The 15,706-nt window shown below is 37.0% G+C and overlaps 2 protein-coding genes and 1 long non-coding RNA gene across 8 annotated transcripts in view; 2 read left to right on the plus strand and 1 right to left on the minus strand.

Annotated features, from left to right (window-relative positions):
- LOC112678881 (uncharacterized) overlaps positions 1-1,509 on the plus strand; it is a 36,460-nt gene extending 34,951 nt beyond the window's left edge. The window contains exon 8 of the long non-coding RNA XR_003147959.3: positions 183-1,509. This is a non-coding gene — a long non-coding RNA (uncharacterized LOC112678881). The remainder of the gene's footprint in view (positions 1-182) is intronic.
- LRRC63 (leucine rich repeat containing 63) overlaps positions 1-15,706 on the minus strand; it is a 37,532-nt gene that overhangs the window by 11,048 nt on the left and 10,778 nt on the right. For all 6 annotated transcript variants that reach the window (XM_025478288.3, XM_025478286.3, XM_025478287.3 and 3 more), the window contains 3 exons: positions 12,946-13,106; positions 2,787-2,885; positions 2,411-2,547 (listed from right to left, as the gene is read on the minus strand). In XM_025478288.3, coding sequence (XP_025334073.1) covers positions 2,411-2,547; positions 2,787-2,885; positions 12,946-13,106 — 397 coding nt within the window. The remainder of the gene's footprint in view (positions 1-2,410; positions 2,548-2,786; positions 2,886-12,945; positions 13,107-15,706) is intronic.
- Positions 3,603-15,706, plus strand: part of LCP1 (lymphocyte cytosolic protein 1) — a 105,831-nt gene continuing 93,727 nt past the window's right edge. The window contains exon 1 of the mRNA XM_025478281.3: positions 3,603-3,700. The gene's annotated coding sequence lies outside the window, so the exon portion shown is untranslated. The remainder of the gene's footprint in view (positions 3,701-15,706) is intronic.

Below are 15,706 nucleotides of genomic sequence, written 5' to 3' on the forward strand. Positions count from 1 at the left end.
TGAAATTTATGGACTTCTTTTCATTACAGGCGGTTTAATTACAATCGAAGTTCCTAAAATGATTCATTTATCCTTTAAGAGTGCTTTGAAACGTTTGGAGTGGGTAAAGCCTCATACAGAAAAAGCCATCTGAGAAGTTTCTAACACCTTTAGATACATTCTTTTCTTGGTTGCTGTCTTAGTTTCCTAGGGCTGACATAACCAAGGACCAGGAGCTCAGGTGGCTTAGAGCAACGGACACTTATTCTCTCACAGTTCTGGAGACCGGAAGTCCGAAATCAAGGTGTCAGTGGAGTTGGTTCTTTCTGGAGGCTTTGAGGGCCCTCTGGAGAGGCTTGGGGGATGGAAAAGACAAGAAACAGAAAGGAAAGGGGGGAGGGGACAAAGAGAGGGGAGAGATCCAATCTGGTGATGTCATTACCCCTTCAATGAACAAAAATCACCCTGCATATTTCATGAACAAATGCTGTCTCAAAGCTTTGGGAAAAAGAAGAAACCATTTGGATTTTTGAAATGATTTACTGTCTTTATTTCACAAGAAAACTAAATGAACAAATCAAAGACTTTTCATGGTTACAAAACTTCAAACATTTAACCTGAGTTGATTATACCTTTGCATAGTATAATCAAGGGCATAGTTGTGACTGTAGAGGGCCTAACTGGAAGGGGCGTAGCTAGAATGAGAACCCAGTTCTTTAGGTCGTCAGAGCCTGGGTTTTCCTTTCTGCATTTGCTTTATACTCTACAGCCCAAGCAGGCCGAAGCAGAAAGAAGGACAACAAATATTCAGGCCTCGGTGTATTTGTGCTGTCAATCTTCCCTTGATATGCATACATAACCCATGTCATTTAATAAGAAATACACTGCTTTATTTTAGAAGCACTAATATTTTTGAGAAATAGCTCCTTAAAACTTTTCGAGTTATAAGCAATAGTTCAGCAATAGTTCAAGCTAATTTGTCTAATCTTTAAATGGTGAACAGTGTTAACCCTCTAGTTAGGAGCAAGTTGTAGTTGCTTTGGGAATTTCTACATTTTGTTTAAATGATGGTTGCGTTTATTAAAGTTTATTTATAATTACAATTTTATAGATGATCAGATACAAATTTATATTTAGATGCATATATGTATATACATATATCATATATGTGTGTCTCTCTTTGCACATATATATGTAGTTATGTGCACATATATACACACAGAAATATATATACACATATATATACATAGAAATGATCATAGATATGTGTGTACACACAGAGTAGTATACATACATATATTATTTAGCCCTGTTCATGGGGAGTGTCTAGTAGCAATGTCATCCCAATAGCAATGGGACATCTAACACCCAGATCTCGGTTTTTAAATAGTCTTCCAATAACAAGGAAACAGAGTCTCCTTAGAGAAATAACTGCTTCTAGCATCAAGACAGGGAAAATGCAATTTATGTTACTGTTAAAAAATATAGATGATTTAAACAGAAATAAAATACACACAATGCAATAATACTCTTACTTTCAGTGTTTATTTTTTATGTATATTATGTGTAATGTGAAATCCATATATATATATTTTTTTTATACAGAAATGGTATAACTTTCGCCTGATTTTTTGTTCTTTTAAATGACAGAGTAGTCTTAGAGTTTATGAATGTAGACTTTGTTGCGGTGATAATTATAAACAGTGCTGGGTGAACAACTTTATAAATGAATTTTGATGCATTTCCTTAACTACTGTGAGAATCTTCTTTACAAAATGTTATTCGACTATTTAAGAGTCCCTGTCCCTTTGCCCTTAACCCACATGCAATTTGCTCAACTCTTAACAGGAAGACATATCTTGTTTTGCATTTGGCCAAGGGGCTTAGGGGTTAGATAATTTCCAGTCCAAAGGTCGGGAGAAATTCCATCTCTTTTATACCCAAATATCAACATTCCTATTAAAAGATGTTATGTAACATACTGGCTAATTTTCTTAGTTTTATAGATTAGGAAAGACCAAGAAGGTCAAGTGATTTTCTCCAGATGAAACAGACCATCATCAACTTTGAAGTTAAAAGTCTAGGTTTCCTAATTCCACATTCAGTGTCCTTTCCGTATCCCAAAAGGCTGTCAAGGGATCAGTGTAAGTTTTTCACTTAAGCCTCTTTCTAGGATTGGGGTTCATTTAACCCATACTCAAATAATGGATCTCTAGATGAGCATTCACTAGCCCCACATTAATTGCCGTCTATGTAGCTGCTAGGATTACTTTGAGCACAATGACAAGAAGCAAATCAGCTAATCAGAAGAGAATGGGAAACATTTAATAGCTAAAAAAGTTGCTAGCTGCTTTCAAAAGGGAAATTGATCTCTTTCTAAATCATAAATTCTTTATTTTCTGGGCTCATAATCTCAGACTCTCGGCCTTACCCAGGTGGAAGAGTAGTAATCAAATTAAAGGCAATGCTGAAAATTCTAAGGAACTTAAGTTGTTGAATTTCAGAAGGGATTTCTTTGATAGGATTATTTCTCAGCAATAGTATTTGTAAATTTTTAAGACAAAATACCTGAGGAGCAGAAAAGAGAAACAAACATGAGTAGAACGATCAATGTGCACATCTCTACGTGGTGCACTTTATAAACCCTTTGGACCAATGTAAGAGAATCAGCAAAGGAACATCCAGTGGCTGCATCATCTATCTCATTTTTAACTCTTTTCCAGGTTATCATAAGGGCCTATTTTTTTATTATAATTATTACTAATAAGAAATTAGTGCAATATACACAATGATAAAAATGGACTCACTTCTGTGGGGAAGTGACTGATGTCATTAAAGGATAAGTTAAGATATATCAGCTGGGAAGCCAAAGGCGTTAAGTCCGGACAGTTCATGAGAAAAAAGCCCTAAGAGAAAGTGACAGGAGAGAAGAGGTTAACTATTAACTAGTTAGAAGAGGTAAATAATAACTATTAACAATGCACAAAATATTTTATCCAGAAGTAAAAAAAAAAAAAGAAATGAGCGCATAATCTGAGTGACAGTGCTTGACACTATATACTAGCAAGCCTCTACTCACCTTCCATTCATTTACGAGAGTCTGTCATAATAAACAATTCCTTAAATATGCAAAAGATAGAAACAAAATAGAAACACTGCTAAGTATTTGTGTATGTAAAAGTACGGCACTATACGTGTGACAGGAATTATTTTGAATTAACCACAAGCAAACATTTATGTAGCGTCTTCTACATGCTGAAGTGTAAGTAAATATATTTTATATTTAATTATCTCTCTTATTTTTGTTCATGTTTCTATTTCTGTTATCTTTCTATTAATCTAATGTCTATCTAAAATTTCTTGCTTAAATATGCCAATTCTGATTGAGGAAAACTGTGCCTGGCTAGGAACTGAACGTTCATGCTCCCCACAAATTCCTATGTGAAAGCCCCAATCCCCAATATGATGGCATTTAGAGGTGGGGCCTTTGTGAGGTAATTAGGGTTAGATGACACCTTAAGGGTGGAGCCCTTATAATGGGATTAGTGCCCTTATAAGAAGAGGAAGGGACCAGAACTCTCTCTCTCTCTCTCTCTCCTTCCCCCCACCCCACCCCCAACCAGGTGAGGATGCAGGAAGAAGGCAGCTGTGAGCAAGAGACCTCTAACCAGGAAATAAATCAGCTGACACCTCAGTGTTGGACTCCCCGGCCACCAGAACTGTGAGAAATTAGCATTTGTTGTTTAAGTCACTTAGTCTATGGTATTTTGTCATAGCAGCCGGAACCCATTAAGACATGTCTGGTGCCCCCAGCATCTTTAATGCCCCAGGAAAATTGAAACACTGATTTCTTAAAGGTCATAGAGTCATTAATGGTCAGCTGAAGGGGCCAAAGAATCCCATTGTTGGAGGATCAGACCTCAGCTTGTAGAGAAGCGGGATGTTGCTGCAGGTACGTTGGGCTATACCACGTACCATGTAAGAATGAAAGGCTCGTGGCTAAAGGACCTTGAGGCTGACAGTACTGGTTTCAAGACTGACCTTTTATTAAAGTATTACTATTTGTAAATGTCTATATAGACGAAGTAGGTATTCTTTTTTTTTTTTTCCTGTCATTAAACATTTTTCCCTGCAGAGCTAGCACCGCACTTACGTAGTAGAAATGTTGTCTGTCATAATCTCTAATCCTCCCACTTACTGTGTTCAGACAACCAGCGCCTTTACACTTCCTTCTGCCTGGAAAGTCCTTCTCTCATCTGGTCCCGTGAACTATATAGTCTCTCATCCTGGCCTGCGGAGAGTCAGCTATCTGCTCCCAGGTGCTCTGACCAGAGAGGCCTTCCCTAACCAACCTTTAGTAAATAGCAACCTCTCAAACCAGTGCTCCATCAAGGATTCCCTGTCCCTGTCCGTTGTTTCATTTTTCTTCATAACGCTTGTCATTACAGGACAGACTACGGACACATACATGCATGACCTCACCCTGCTAGAGTACAACAAGCTCCGTGAAATAGAGATTCTCTTCTGTTTTGCGCACTGATACATAGTGAGATAGCTTACCACTGGGACATGGTGGGTTCTTAATAAATATTGGCTGAGTGAATGCCCAGAACCTTCATGTTGCCTCATGGAATCCCAGGGACCTTCCCTATAGGGCCGGCCCGCCGTAGGTACCCTGGATCTCTATTTTATCATCCCACTATAAGACCTGTTTGCTGTGATTATCGTGGAAAAGATGTGAAGAACTGAGCACTAAGAATGTGGAGACTTTCCCCATCTCTTGAGCCGCTCTAGTAGCAACCTTTAACTACTCATGTCCTGGTCTGTATCAATCAGTCCACTTGTCCTGTGCAAGTTTTTGTTCATATAGAATTTACTTCTTTTAATAAGGTCCCCAAACTAGATCAGGAATTATGACTTTTGATTCTTTTATATCACGCCCCCCCCCCCCACCAGAGCTCAGGATTCTACTCTGGAGTCAAATATTTTTGAAAATAATATTAATGGCTGTGGAAATAAATTTTTTCTTCATTAGCTCCGCTCAACTCTTTAAGAGCTACATTCTTTCTCCATTTAAAGCAAGTAGATTAGTGAGGAGGCTGAGTAGCTCAGTCAGTTAAGCATCTGCTTTCAGCTCAGGTCATGATCCCAAGGCCCTGGGATCAAGCCCTGGGATCAAGCCCTGCATCCAGCTCCCTGCTTGGCAGAGAACTTGCTTCTCCCTCTCCCTGTGCTGCTCCTCTGTTGTGCGCTCTCTCTCTCTATATATATATCTCTCTCTCAAATAAATGAAATCTTTATTTAAAAAAAATAAAGCAAGGATTAGCAAACTACACTCTGCCACCTGTTGTTCTAAATAAATTTTTACTGGAACACAGCCATCTTCATAAGTTTAAGTATTGTACATAGCTGCTTTTGCACTACACAACAGAGCTCCCGCTGCATAGAGCACCCCAGGACACCCCAGTCTGTGCCCCATCTCAGTTCCAGCCACCCTACCAGGGTGACGTTATGCTGCGCATACTAGGGGCACTTGGCTTGCACACTTCAGCTTCAGCTGTCCTGTCGGGGTATCCTCTGCACAAAGAATCCCCAGCCCATGGCATACTTCACTCCAGCCATCCCACTGGAACAGCCCCAGCTCAGAGTGCTCTGGGATCCCCAGCCCATACCAGCCACAGCACATGACCGGAAATGTCAAAAGGACACAGAAACCAACTTGAATGGGCTTTTACTAACGAGATCTGGGACAACTTGAGAATAAAAATAATGGCCCGCCACATGAAACAATGATGTAAGTTAATAAATAAATCGAACATTTGATGAGAAATAGGGTTGCTTGCATAGTTTTTACGTATTAAGTACAAAGGGGAAAAGAGCAACAGGGGAGAAGCTCTGAAGGTACCACTTAATACAAGTAATCTGAGTAAACCCTGTTAGTAATGGATTCAACTGAAATCATGTACCATGTGATAAGACAGGATGAAAAAAAAAAAAAGCTTTTGAATATTAATGCCAAAGGTGAGTGACCTGTATCTAATCAGAAAATCTAAGACAAACCCACAATAATGCACATTTTGCAGAATAACTTGCCTGTAATTTTTTTTTTTAAGTTTCGAAGTCATGAAAGTCAAAGAAAGCCTACCAGCTAGGACAAAAACTGAAGCAATTGTACTCAACATGTGACCCTAAATTGGATCCCTCTTTTATGAAGAACTTTATGGGCTAAACTGGCAAACGTCAGATGGGATCTCTTGGTTGAATAGAGTAATGAATCAATATTAATTTCCCGATTTCGAAGGTTATCCCATGGTTATGTAGGAGAATGTTCTTGTTTGCAGGGAATACGTCCTAAAGTATTCGTGGGGTAATGAAGCATATCTGCAAGTTTCCTTTGTACTTTTCTTGTAACGTCTCTGTAACTTCCAAATCATTTCAAAATTAAAATATTCAAAGATAGGACACTTCAAAAACCGTGGGGGAGTACAGTCATGATTGCAAGAAAATTTAGAGCCTTAAATACATAAACAAGAAAAGGAAAGGCTGAAAATCAGTGATGTCCACATTCGTGTAAGGAAGTTAGGCAAAGGATAGCAAATGAATGCCTCCAAAAGAAGAAAGATAATAACAATAAATAAGAGCAAAAATTAATAAAATGAAAAACAGAATGTCAAAAAGCTGGTCCTCTGAAAAAACAAATAAAGGAATATAATCAGAGTTTGTTTGTTTTTTTTTTAATTGACCTCCCCTGAGTTTTTAATTTTAGTTCTACAGAGAATTTTAGTCATCACACCACAGTGGAATCTGACCGTGGTTTCAGTTTGTCATTCTTGATGATGACAAGAACATTCTCAGGTTCTGAATGGCTGTTAGCATAATCTCCTTTGCAAAGGATTTGTTGAAGTCTTCTGTCCACTTTTTTTTTTTTTTAATGCAAATGGCAAAACTCTAGATGGCCTCGATGACTTTGTCTCTGGTGATAGTTCTATGTCAGATTTTAAACTTTTGACTTTGTTCCCAGCAACCATGCTGAGTTTACTTATTGGTAGGGTTTTTTTTTTCTTGACCTTCCTTAGGCTTTTCTACAGAAGCAATCATGTTGCATGCCAAGGAAGATAGTTTTACTTCCTCCTTTCTGATCTTCCTTATCTTACAGAAGTGGCTAGAACCATCATTACAATGTGGAATAAAATCGAAGGAAAAAATTTTCTTGCCTTGCTCCTAATCTTGGGGATTAGCACCCCTTTCTTTATCAACCCTTACTGATTCTATATGGTATTGGTTGCAGAGTTTTCATAGATAGCCTTTATTTAATTATGAAAGGTTTCTCTAATCCTAGTCTATTTAGAGGTATATTTAGGGATTTTTTACATCTTTTATTTTTCCAAAGATTTTATTTATTTATTGGACAGAGAGAGGGAGCGACAGAGAAAGAGCATGAGCTGGCGGGAGGGTCAGGTGGAGAGCTGGAAGCCGAGTCCCCATCCCAGGACCCCAGGATCAGGACCTGAGCCCAGTGAAAACCCTTAACTCATTTAGCCACCCCAGTGCCCCTTTCTTTCATGTTAAATGGGTGTTGAATGCGATTAGGTTTTTGCATTTATTGCGATGATATTACTGAGAATAACATTGATTTTCAAATATGAAAACAACTTTCAATTTCTTGTGAAAACTCCATGTAGTCATGACATGGTATCCTTCATTTTTAATTTTCGATATTGCTGAATTTGATTTGGAAGTTTTGCACTGACGTGTATGAAAAATAGTGGCCTATAATTTTCCTTTCTTATAATATCCTTGTCTGGTTTTGGTGTGGGAGTTATATGGGCATTATAAAATGAGTTCATGTAAACTGGTATTATTTCTTCCTTCAATGTTTGGTAGACCCGCCGGGGAAGTCCTATGTGCCTGGAGCTTTCTTTGTGTGAAGGCTCTTAATTAAAATTTTAATTAGATTTTGTTACAGGCACAAAACTATATTGGCGTTCTATTTCTTGTTGTGCCTGTTTTGGCAAGTTATGTTTTCCAAGGAATGTTTCCATTTCATCACAGCCGTGGCACTTACTGGGAAAAGGTTGTTCTTAGTGTTTTGTTATCTTTTATTTTAATGTCTGGGAGACATGTGGTCATTTCTCCTTTTTTATTTTGAATTCGGCACTTAGAGTTTTCTTTCTTTTTTTCCTTAACCAATCACATTATGGATTTAGAAATTTCATTAATCCTTTTAAAGAACCAAAGTCTTGTCAAATGCCTTTTCTGCATCAATTAAGATGATTAAGTTTTCCCCCTCTATGCATTAATGTATATTGACTGATTTTCTGATGTTGAACTATCCTTTTATTTCAAAAATAAATGTCACTACGTTATTATGTATAATCCTTTTAATTTCTCGGACTCCATTAGTTAGTATTTTGCCGAGGATTTTTAATCTATATTCATAAGGGGTGTTGGTCTGTGGTTTTCTTGTGGTGTCTTTTGTTCCTCTGGCACCCAGGTTATATTGACAGCATAGAATGTGTTAGAGATTGTGATATTCTAATTTTAAAAAATATGTATTTGGTCACTCAGGTGACCAAAATATATATCTCATATGTATTTGGGCTTCATTCAAAGTTCCTAGCCCACAGGTACCCCAAATTCTTTTTTAATTAATTAATTTATTTGTTTTATTTTTTTATTGGAGCTCAATTTGCCAACATATAGCATAACACCCAGTGCTCATCCCACCAAGTGCCCCCCTCAGTGCCCATCATCCAGTTACCCCAACACCCCCCCCCCGCCCACTTCCCCTTCCACTACCCCTTGTTCGTTTCCCAGAGTTAGGTGTCTCTCATGTTTTGTCACCCTCACTGATATTTTCACTCATTTTCTCTATTTTCACTCCTTTCCCTTTATTCCCTTTCACTATTTTTTATATTCCCCAAATGAATGAGACCATGTAATATTTGTCCTTTACCGATTGACTTATTTCACTCAGCACAATACCTTCCAGGTCCCTCCACATCAAAGCAAATAGTGGGTACCCCAAATTCTTGAAATTTCTGGAATCATGAGAGCAATGGGAACATCTTTTGTTATATACGTAAATCCCTTGTCCTCAGTTCCTGAAATCACTTCAGAACTGTAAAGGTGAAATGCAGGTCTTGTTATTCACACCATGCTTCTTTGTACTACAACTGGGTTTATGGTAATGAGGTGACTTTTGGAAAGCACTGAAGGATGGAGGCTAGTTTCCAAGGGAACCAACCATATGATTAGAGGGTTGGCGCTTTCTGCCTCACCAACTCCCCTCCTCCAGAGAGGGGAGAGGTGTTGGGAGAGGTGTTGGGAGATTGAGCTCAATCACCAAAGGCCAATGGTTTAATCAATTATGCCAACTTAATAAAGACCCTGTAAAAACCAAGAGGACGTGATTTGGAGAGTGTCCAGGGACAAATATGTGGAGATTTGGGGAAAGCTGTGCCTGGAAAGGGCATGAAAGCTCCATACCCTTTTTCCACACCTTGTCCTATGTATCTCTTTTATCAGACTGTTGATTCATATCCTTTAGTTCCTTTAATATCCTTTGTAATAAGCCAGTTATTTAGTAAGTAAGTGGAATTCCTGAGTTCTGTGAGCCACTCTAGCAAATTAATTGAACCCAGGGAGAGGGGCATGGGAACTTCTAATTTATAGCCAGTTGGTCAGAAGTGCAGGTAACACTCGGGGCTTCTAGTTGGCATTCTGAATTGTTCAGTCTTGTAGGACTGAACATTTTCCCCATGGAATCCAGTGTTATCTCTAGGCAGAATTGAGCTGAATGGTAAGACACTCAGCTGATGTCTGAGAACCGCTTGGTGGTGTGGGGAAACAATCCTCCCACCGTGGTGGAACTGGGTTCAGAATACTAAAAGAGGTGTTCCCTCCTCTTGTCTTCTGGAAGAGTTTGTGAAGTATAGGTGTTCATTTTTCTTTAAAAATAGCAACCACTGCTATTTTTATGGTCTCCATAGTTTTGCCTTTTCCAGAATGCTTTTTTATTGTTGTTCTTTGATTACTGCCTTCTTGGCAATTAATTATTTTGCAATCTGTCATATTGATTCTCTTCTCATTCTCGTATATGTACATGTTTGAGATAGTTTCTTAGTAGTCATTACCATGGAGATTACAGTTGGCATCTCAAATTTAAACAATCTAGTTTGGATCGATGCCAAGTTAACTTCAGTAGCACATAAAGTCTTTGCTCCTATACAACTCTACCCCTGCCCTACTTTATGATGTTTTGTCAAAAATGTCATTTTTGTACATTGTGTGTCCCTTAACATAGATTTATAATTATTGTTTTAGGCATTTGTCTCTTAAATCATATAGGAAATAAAAAGAAGTGCTGCAAACCAAAAATAGAATAGTACTGGGCTTTATATATACCTATGTAGTTACCTTTACCAAATTCCTTTTTTTCTTTCTAAGGTTTTGAGTTGCTGTCTAATGTCTTTTCATTGCAACCTGAAGAACTCTCTTCGGTATTTCATATAGAATAGGTGCACTAATAACAAACTCCCTCAGCTTTTGGTTCCTTAAAACATCTTAATTTCTTATTTGTTTTTTGAAAAGTAGTTTTGCTGGATATAGGATTCTTGGTTGAGAGATTGATTTTCTTTCATCACTTTAAAGATGTCATCCCATTACTTTCAGAAATCTTACATGATTTCTGATGACAAATTGGCTATTAAGTTTGAGGAACCCTTATGCATGACAAATCATTCCTCTCTTGCTATTCTTAAGATTTTTCTCTAGCTTTTGATAATTTGATTGTAATGTGTCTCAGTGTGAATCTCTTTGTGTTTATCCCTCTTGGAATTTTTTTTTAAAGATTTTATTTATTCATGACAGACAGAGAGAGAGGCAGAGATACAGGCAGAAGGAGAAGCAGGCCCCATGCAGGGAGCTTGATGCTGTACACTATCCCAGGACTCCAGGATTAGGTCCTGGGCCGAAGGCAGGTGCTAAAACTTCTGAGCCACCCAGATATTCCTTCCTTCTTGGAATTTGTCAAGCTTCTTGGATCTGTAGATTTGTAGCTTTAATCAAATTTGGGGAAGTTTTGGCCATTATTTCTTCAAAAATTCCTTCTGTGCTTTTCTTTCTCCTTTTTTTCTAGGACTTCTATTATCTATATTTGGTACACGTGATGGCGTCTGACTGGTCTCTTAGCTTCTGTTCATTTTTCTTCTCCTTCTTCTCTTTCTTCTTTCTTCTTTCTTTCTTCTTCTTCTTCTTCTCCTTCTCCTTCTCCTTCTTCCTCTTCTTCCTCTTCTTCTTCCTCTTCTCTTCATCAAACGGATGATTTCAGTTGACCTATCTTCCAGTTCTCTGATTCTTTCTTCTCCTGCTCAAACCTAATATTAAAAACTTCCAAAGAGTTTTTTGTTTTGGTTATTGTATTTTTCAGCTCTTTTTGGTTCCCTTTTGTAATTTCTCTTTATTGATAAATGTCTACTCACACAATATTCTTCTGGGTTGTTTTTTTTGTTTTGTTTTGTTTTGTTTTTTTAAGCTACTTCAGAATATTTAAGACAATGGATTTAAAGGTTTTTTTCTAGTAAGTCCAATGTCTGTGCTTCCTCAGAGTCAGTTTCTATTAATTTCTGCTGTGATGGGCCATATTTCTTGTTTCTTCACATGCTCCATATTTTTTATTGAAAACTGAACACTTTGAATATTATTATGTGGTAACTCCAAAAGCCATAATATCTCCCTCTCCAGCGTTTATTTTTGTTGCTTGCTGTGGGCTGTAGTTGTTGGTTTAGTGCTTTTTCTAAATTGTTTTTGTTAAGTCTTTACATTTTCACATGTTGTCTTTGAAATTTCTGCTCCTGGGACACCTGGGTAGCTCAGCGGTTGGGCGTCTGCCTTTGGCTCAGGGCGTGATTCCGGGATCCGGGATCGAGTCCCACATCGGGCTCCTTGCATGCAGCCTGCTTCTCCCTCTGCCTGTGTCTCTGTCTCTCTCTCATTGTCTCCAATGAATAAATAAATAAAATATTTAAAAAAAAAGAAAGAAAGAAATCTCTGCTCCTTTAGCTTGTGCTTGGTTAATGTTTTGACGGAGATTTCCTTGTCCAATAGGACTGGAATGAGAAAGAGATATAATATTTCTTCTAATCTCTTCATATTGGCTCTAGTCTATGTGGAGGCACCCTTTCAATGTTTAGCCAGAACATTAAAAGGTAATGAAAGCTCGGGGTCTTCTTGGGTCTCTTCCAAGAATGTATCCGGCACTGGCCATGCGCATAGCTTTCTAAATTCCCCAATATGTGTAGGCATTTTTGAATGCTCAAGAAACTCTCTTGTAGCTTTTCCTATTTTTGCAATTTTTTTACAAGTTTGAACTTATTTCAAAATAAAAATTAAAATAAAAAAGCATAGATTTTGAGATCAGAGAGTCCTGGCTTCAAACTTAAGCTCTACTACTTGATTGTTCTATGGTCTTTCATAAATTACTTTCATTGGACTTTTTAGTGCTCCTATCTGTAAAATGAAGATTATAATACTTATTTTGCTGAATTATAAATTTTAAGAGTAATGTTTGCTTTGCACATAGTGGGTGCTTAATATATGGTAACTATTATCATTGCTATTCAACAGACCTGTGTTCAGTGAAAAGTCAGCCTATTGCTAGATTTGGCATAAGGGCCAAAGATTGCTGTTAACCTTAAAATGTGATAATTCTGAATCCCACTTTTCTTATCATGGTGGATAATGAAAAAACACTATAATTGCTTTAGATCTTAACATTTTAAGAAATTGGAATGAAGGAAAACTATGACATAGGTTTAGAGATAAATCTGAATGTGTTTCTGGAAAATCTCCATTGCAACAGGAAAGATCCCTTCAATCACAGGGAAAGTAACCTAAGTTAAGAAACCTAAAGCAAAAATAATTGATAATACAAAAAGAAGTTCCCATTAAAAAAATCTAGCATACCTTAAGTTTAAGTGCATTTCTTCCATATATTTGACAGTTTACTATGGCAAAGTTGGTCATAGTTATTATAGTTTCATATCGTGTTACATTAATAGTCTTAAGACCTCCACCATGTATAACATGTGCCTGTGAGTCTTCCTGGTTTTTAGATTTAATGATACCTAAATAAAATAAGAAAATATGAGACTTAAATGTTAGCACTTAGAATGAAAGTTAAAAGGTATTTATGTTATAGTAACAATGAATCATCATAAATCATCATAATAGGTTAGCTGTGTAAATCATCTGGAAGAGATTCCTCATGACCTTCATGCACCCAATCTCAGCTGGTTGCTAAACTGGGTGGTATTGTGTGTTTTTCTTTTTTTCAAATATTAGTACAATTGTTGTTCAAGAAGAAAACCATATGCTTATAGATTTCTATCTAGATAAGTTAAATTCCTTCAATCTCAGTCTTTTTGTGTTATATGCAAAAATATTTTTAAAAATTTTATTAGTAATTTACATAGACAATTTTTGCTTCATAATAATGGATATCATTTAATCATAAGTCAGATAGAGATCGCCTCCCAAGGAAGAACCTTACTTTTTCTCCTAAGATCATCTTGATGCATGTTTCCAGTGCCTTATGTAATTCAGCTTTCTTCACTCAGTTTGAAGATCACACAAGAAAAAAATCCAAGCAACTCAGAAGTTAGCCAGACATCATCTAAATTTACTTTATCATGGCCCTTGTGGAGTCCATCACCTTCTATAAAAAATGACCTATCCAAGGATACACTCAAGTGCAGCAGAAAAATATTTTGAAATTTTGTAAAAAATTTTATATTCACTGCCATTCTTGCTGCATTATTTGCAGCAACATATTTTATAATCTCAGTAATTCTTATACTGCCACTGCTTCAATGAAAGGAAATAATGCATCCTAGGCCAGAGAAAACAATGTTCAATTTCTAGCTTCTAAAATAGGCCTTAAAAAAAAATAGGCCTTGTGTGCCCATTTCAGATCAATTGATGTGAAAGTTAAGTGCAGCAGAAAGATATGTGATATGATATAGAAAGCCCTAGTTTTGGGAGAGAGAGTAGAGCAAAAAGGAGTATGAATTAAGACCTAAGTCTGTGGCCTGCTCCCAGCTCACTTATCCTTATGGATTAAGCCCAAGCAGTTGGATTTTGAATGAAAATGAAGGAAGTGGAGGTAGAGAGGTAAGTACAAATTCCTTCTTCCTCTCTAAAGGGTGAAGACCCTTAAACTCACCTGAAACTTTTCAAAGATGGAACCACCAGAGTGGAACAAACTCGATAAATCAAAAATGGCAGCATGACTTGTTTCAGCTTATGACGTGACCCAGAAGTTAATTTATGTCACAGACAATACTACAGAACTAATAGGAGGATAGTGGGCTCAGAGAGTCCTATGGTTGCCATAGTTAGCAAAACTGTACTGTATATTTGAAATCTTAAAAGTTCTCATAACAAGAAAAAATGGTAACTGTGTGTGGTGATAGATATTAATCTATTATGGCAATCATTTCACAATAAGTAAAACTGGAAAAAAAGAGAGGGTTCTGTAGTTGGAGTGTTCTATGTTTAATCATTAATTGAATTATTATTTGTTATAATATTTTTCTGTTTTAGAGTTTTATCTGGCTCCTGTTTTTAAAAACAAAAATTCTAGTTCTCTGGTGAAATTCTCTAACTTATTCTTTATTTTCTTAAATGAAATAGTCACAATTATTTTAAAATCTTTGTTCAAAAACTTCAGGAAATGATTCTATGGGTCTGTGTCCACTGTCTGTTCCTTTATACTGATTTTTTGTACTGTTTTTAGGATGCCTCGGGATTTCTTAAATTTAATGCTGGACATTGTGGATGAAAATTTTAAAGGATTTGGATAATGCTATGTCTCTCCAACAAGGGTTAAATTTTCATTGATTAGGCAAAAAGTATCACTTTGATTCACTAAGGATTGGTTTTGAGCTTTGTTAGGGATAATCTATTTTAGTTTTGTGCTTTTTTTCTAAAACGTCATCCTTATTTCTAAGACATGCTTCCTCTGGATCTTCAACTAAAAGCCCAGTGTGTTTACAAGGTCTCTAATTTTGGCAGAGATGTAATTCCATGTAATTCCAGTAACTGTCTTCCATGCAACTATGAAATTATACGTTCACTTCCTTAGTATCTCAGCTGATGTTTTCTGCTGCTTCTTAGAGTATTATCCTGCACATGCACGGCTTAGAAATCAGCAGATATGCATGCAGATATTTGGATTCACCTCTCTCCTCTCTGAGATTTTGCATCTCAAAACCCAGTTATATGGACAGCTCTGAGTCTGACTGCTATCTCCTCAACTCGGTAATACTACCACTTCCTACTTGTGCTCTCTTCTCTAACACCACAAATGACCTCAGGCAAAAGCCAAGGTAAATGTAGAGCTAACTCATGAGCTTCCATATTTCAAAGATTGTAGCCACTCAAGTCAGGCCTACAATAGTTACTCTCCAATACCTTCAATAGCTATTTTATATACTCTGGGCAGCTTTAATTGTTGATTTTGGTGGGAGGGTTTGTCCTCCCTCCAATACAAGCTACTCAATCATAGACAGACCAAAAGTCTTGAAGTTATTTTAAAATCTGTATCTGATTATTGTAACACCTGGATCTCCTGTAGGTATGATTTTACTGCTTAGTTTTCTGCTAGTTTTCATTCATTTCGTCTCTCTTTTTGTCTGCCACACGATTGTGAATTGTTTACTACATA

Source organism: Canis lupus, chromosome 22 (genome assembly GCF_003254725.2).
Source record: "Canis lupus dingo isolate Sandy chromosome 22, ASM325472v2, whole genome shotgun sequence".
NCBI classification, from domain to species: domain Eukaryota; kingdom Metazoa; phylum Chordata; class Mammalia; order Carnivora; family Canidae; genus Canis; species Canis lupus.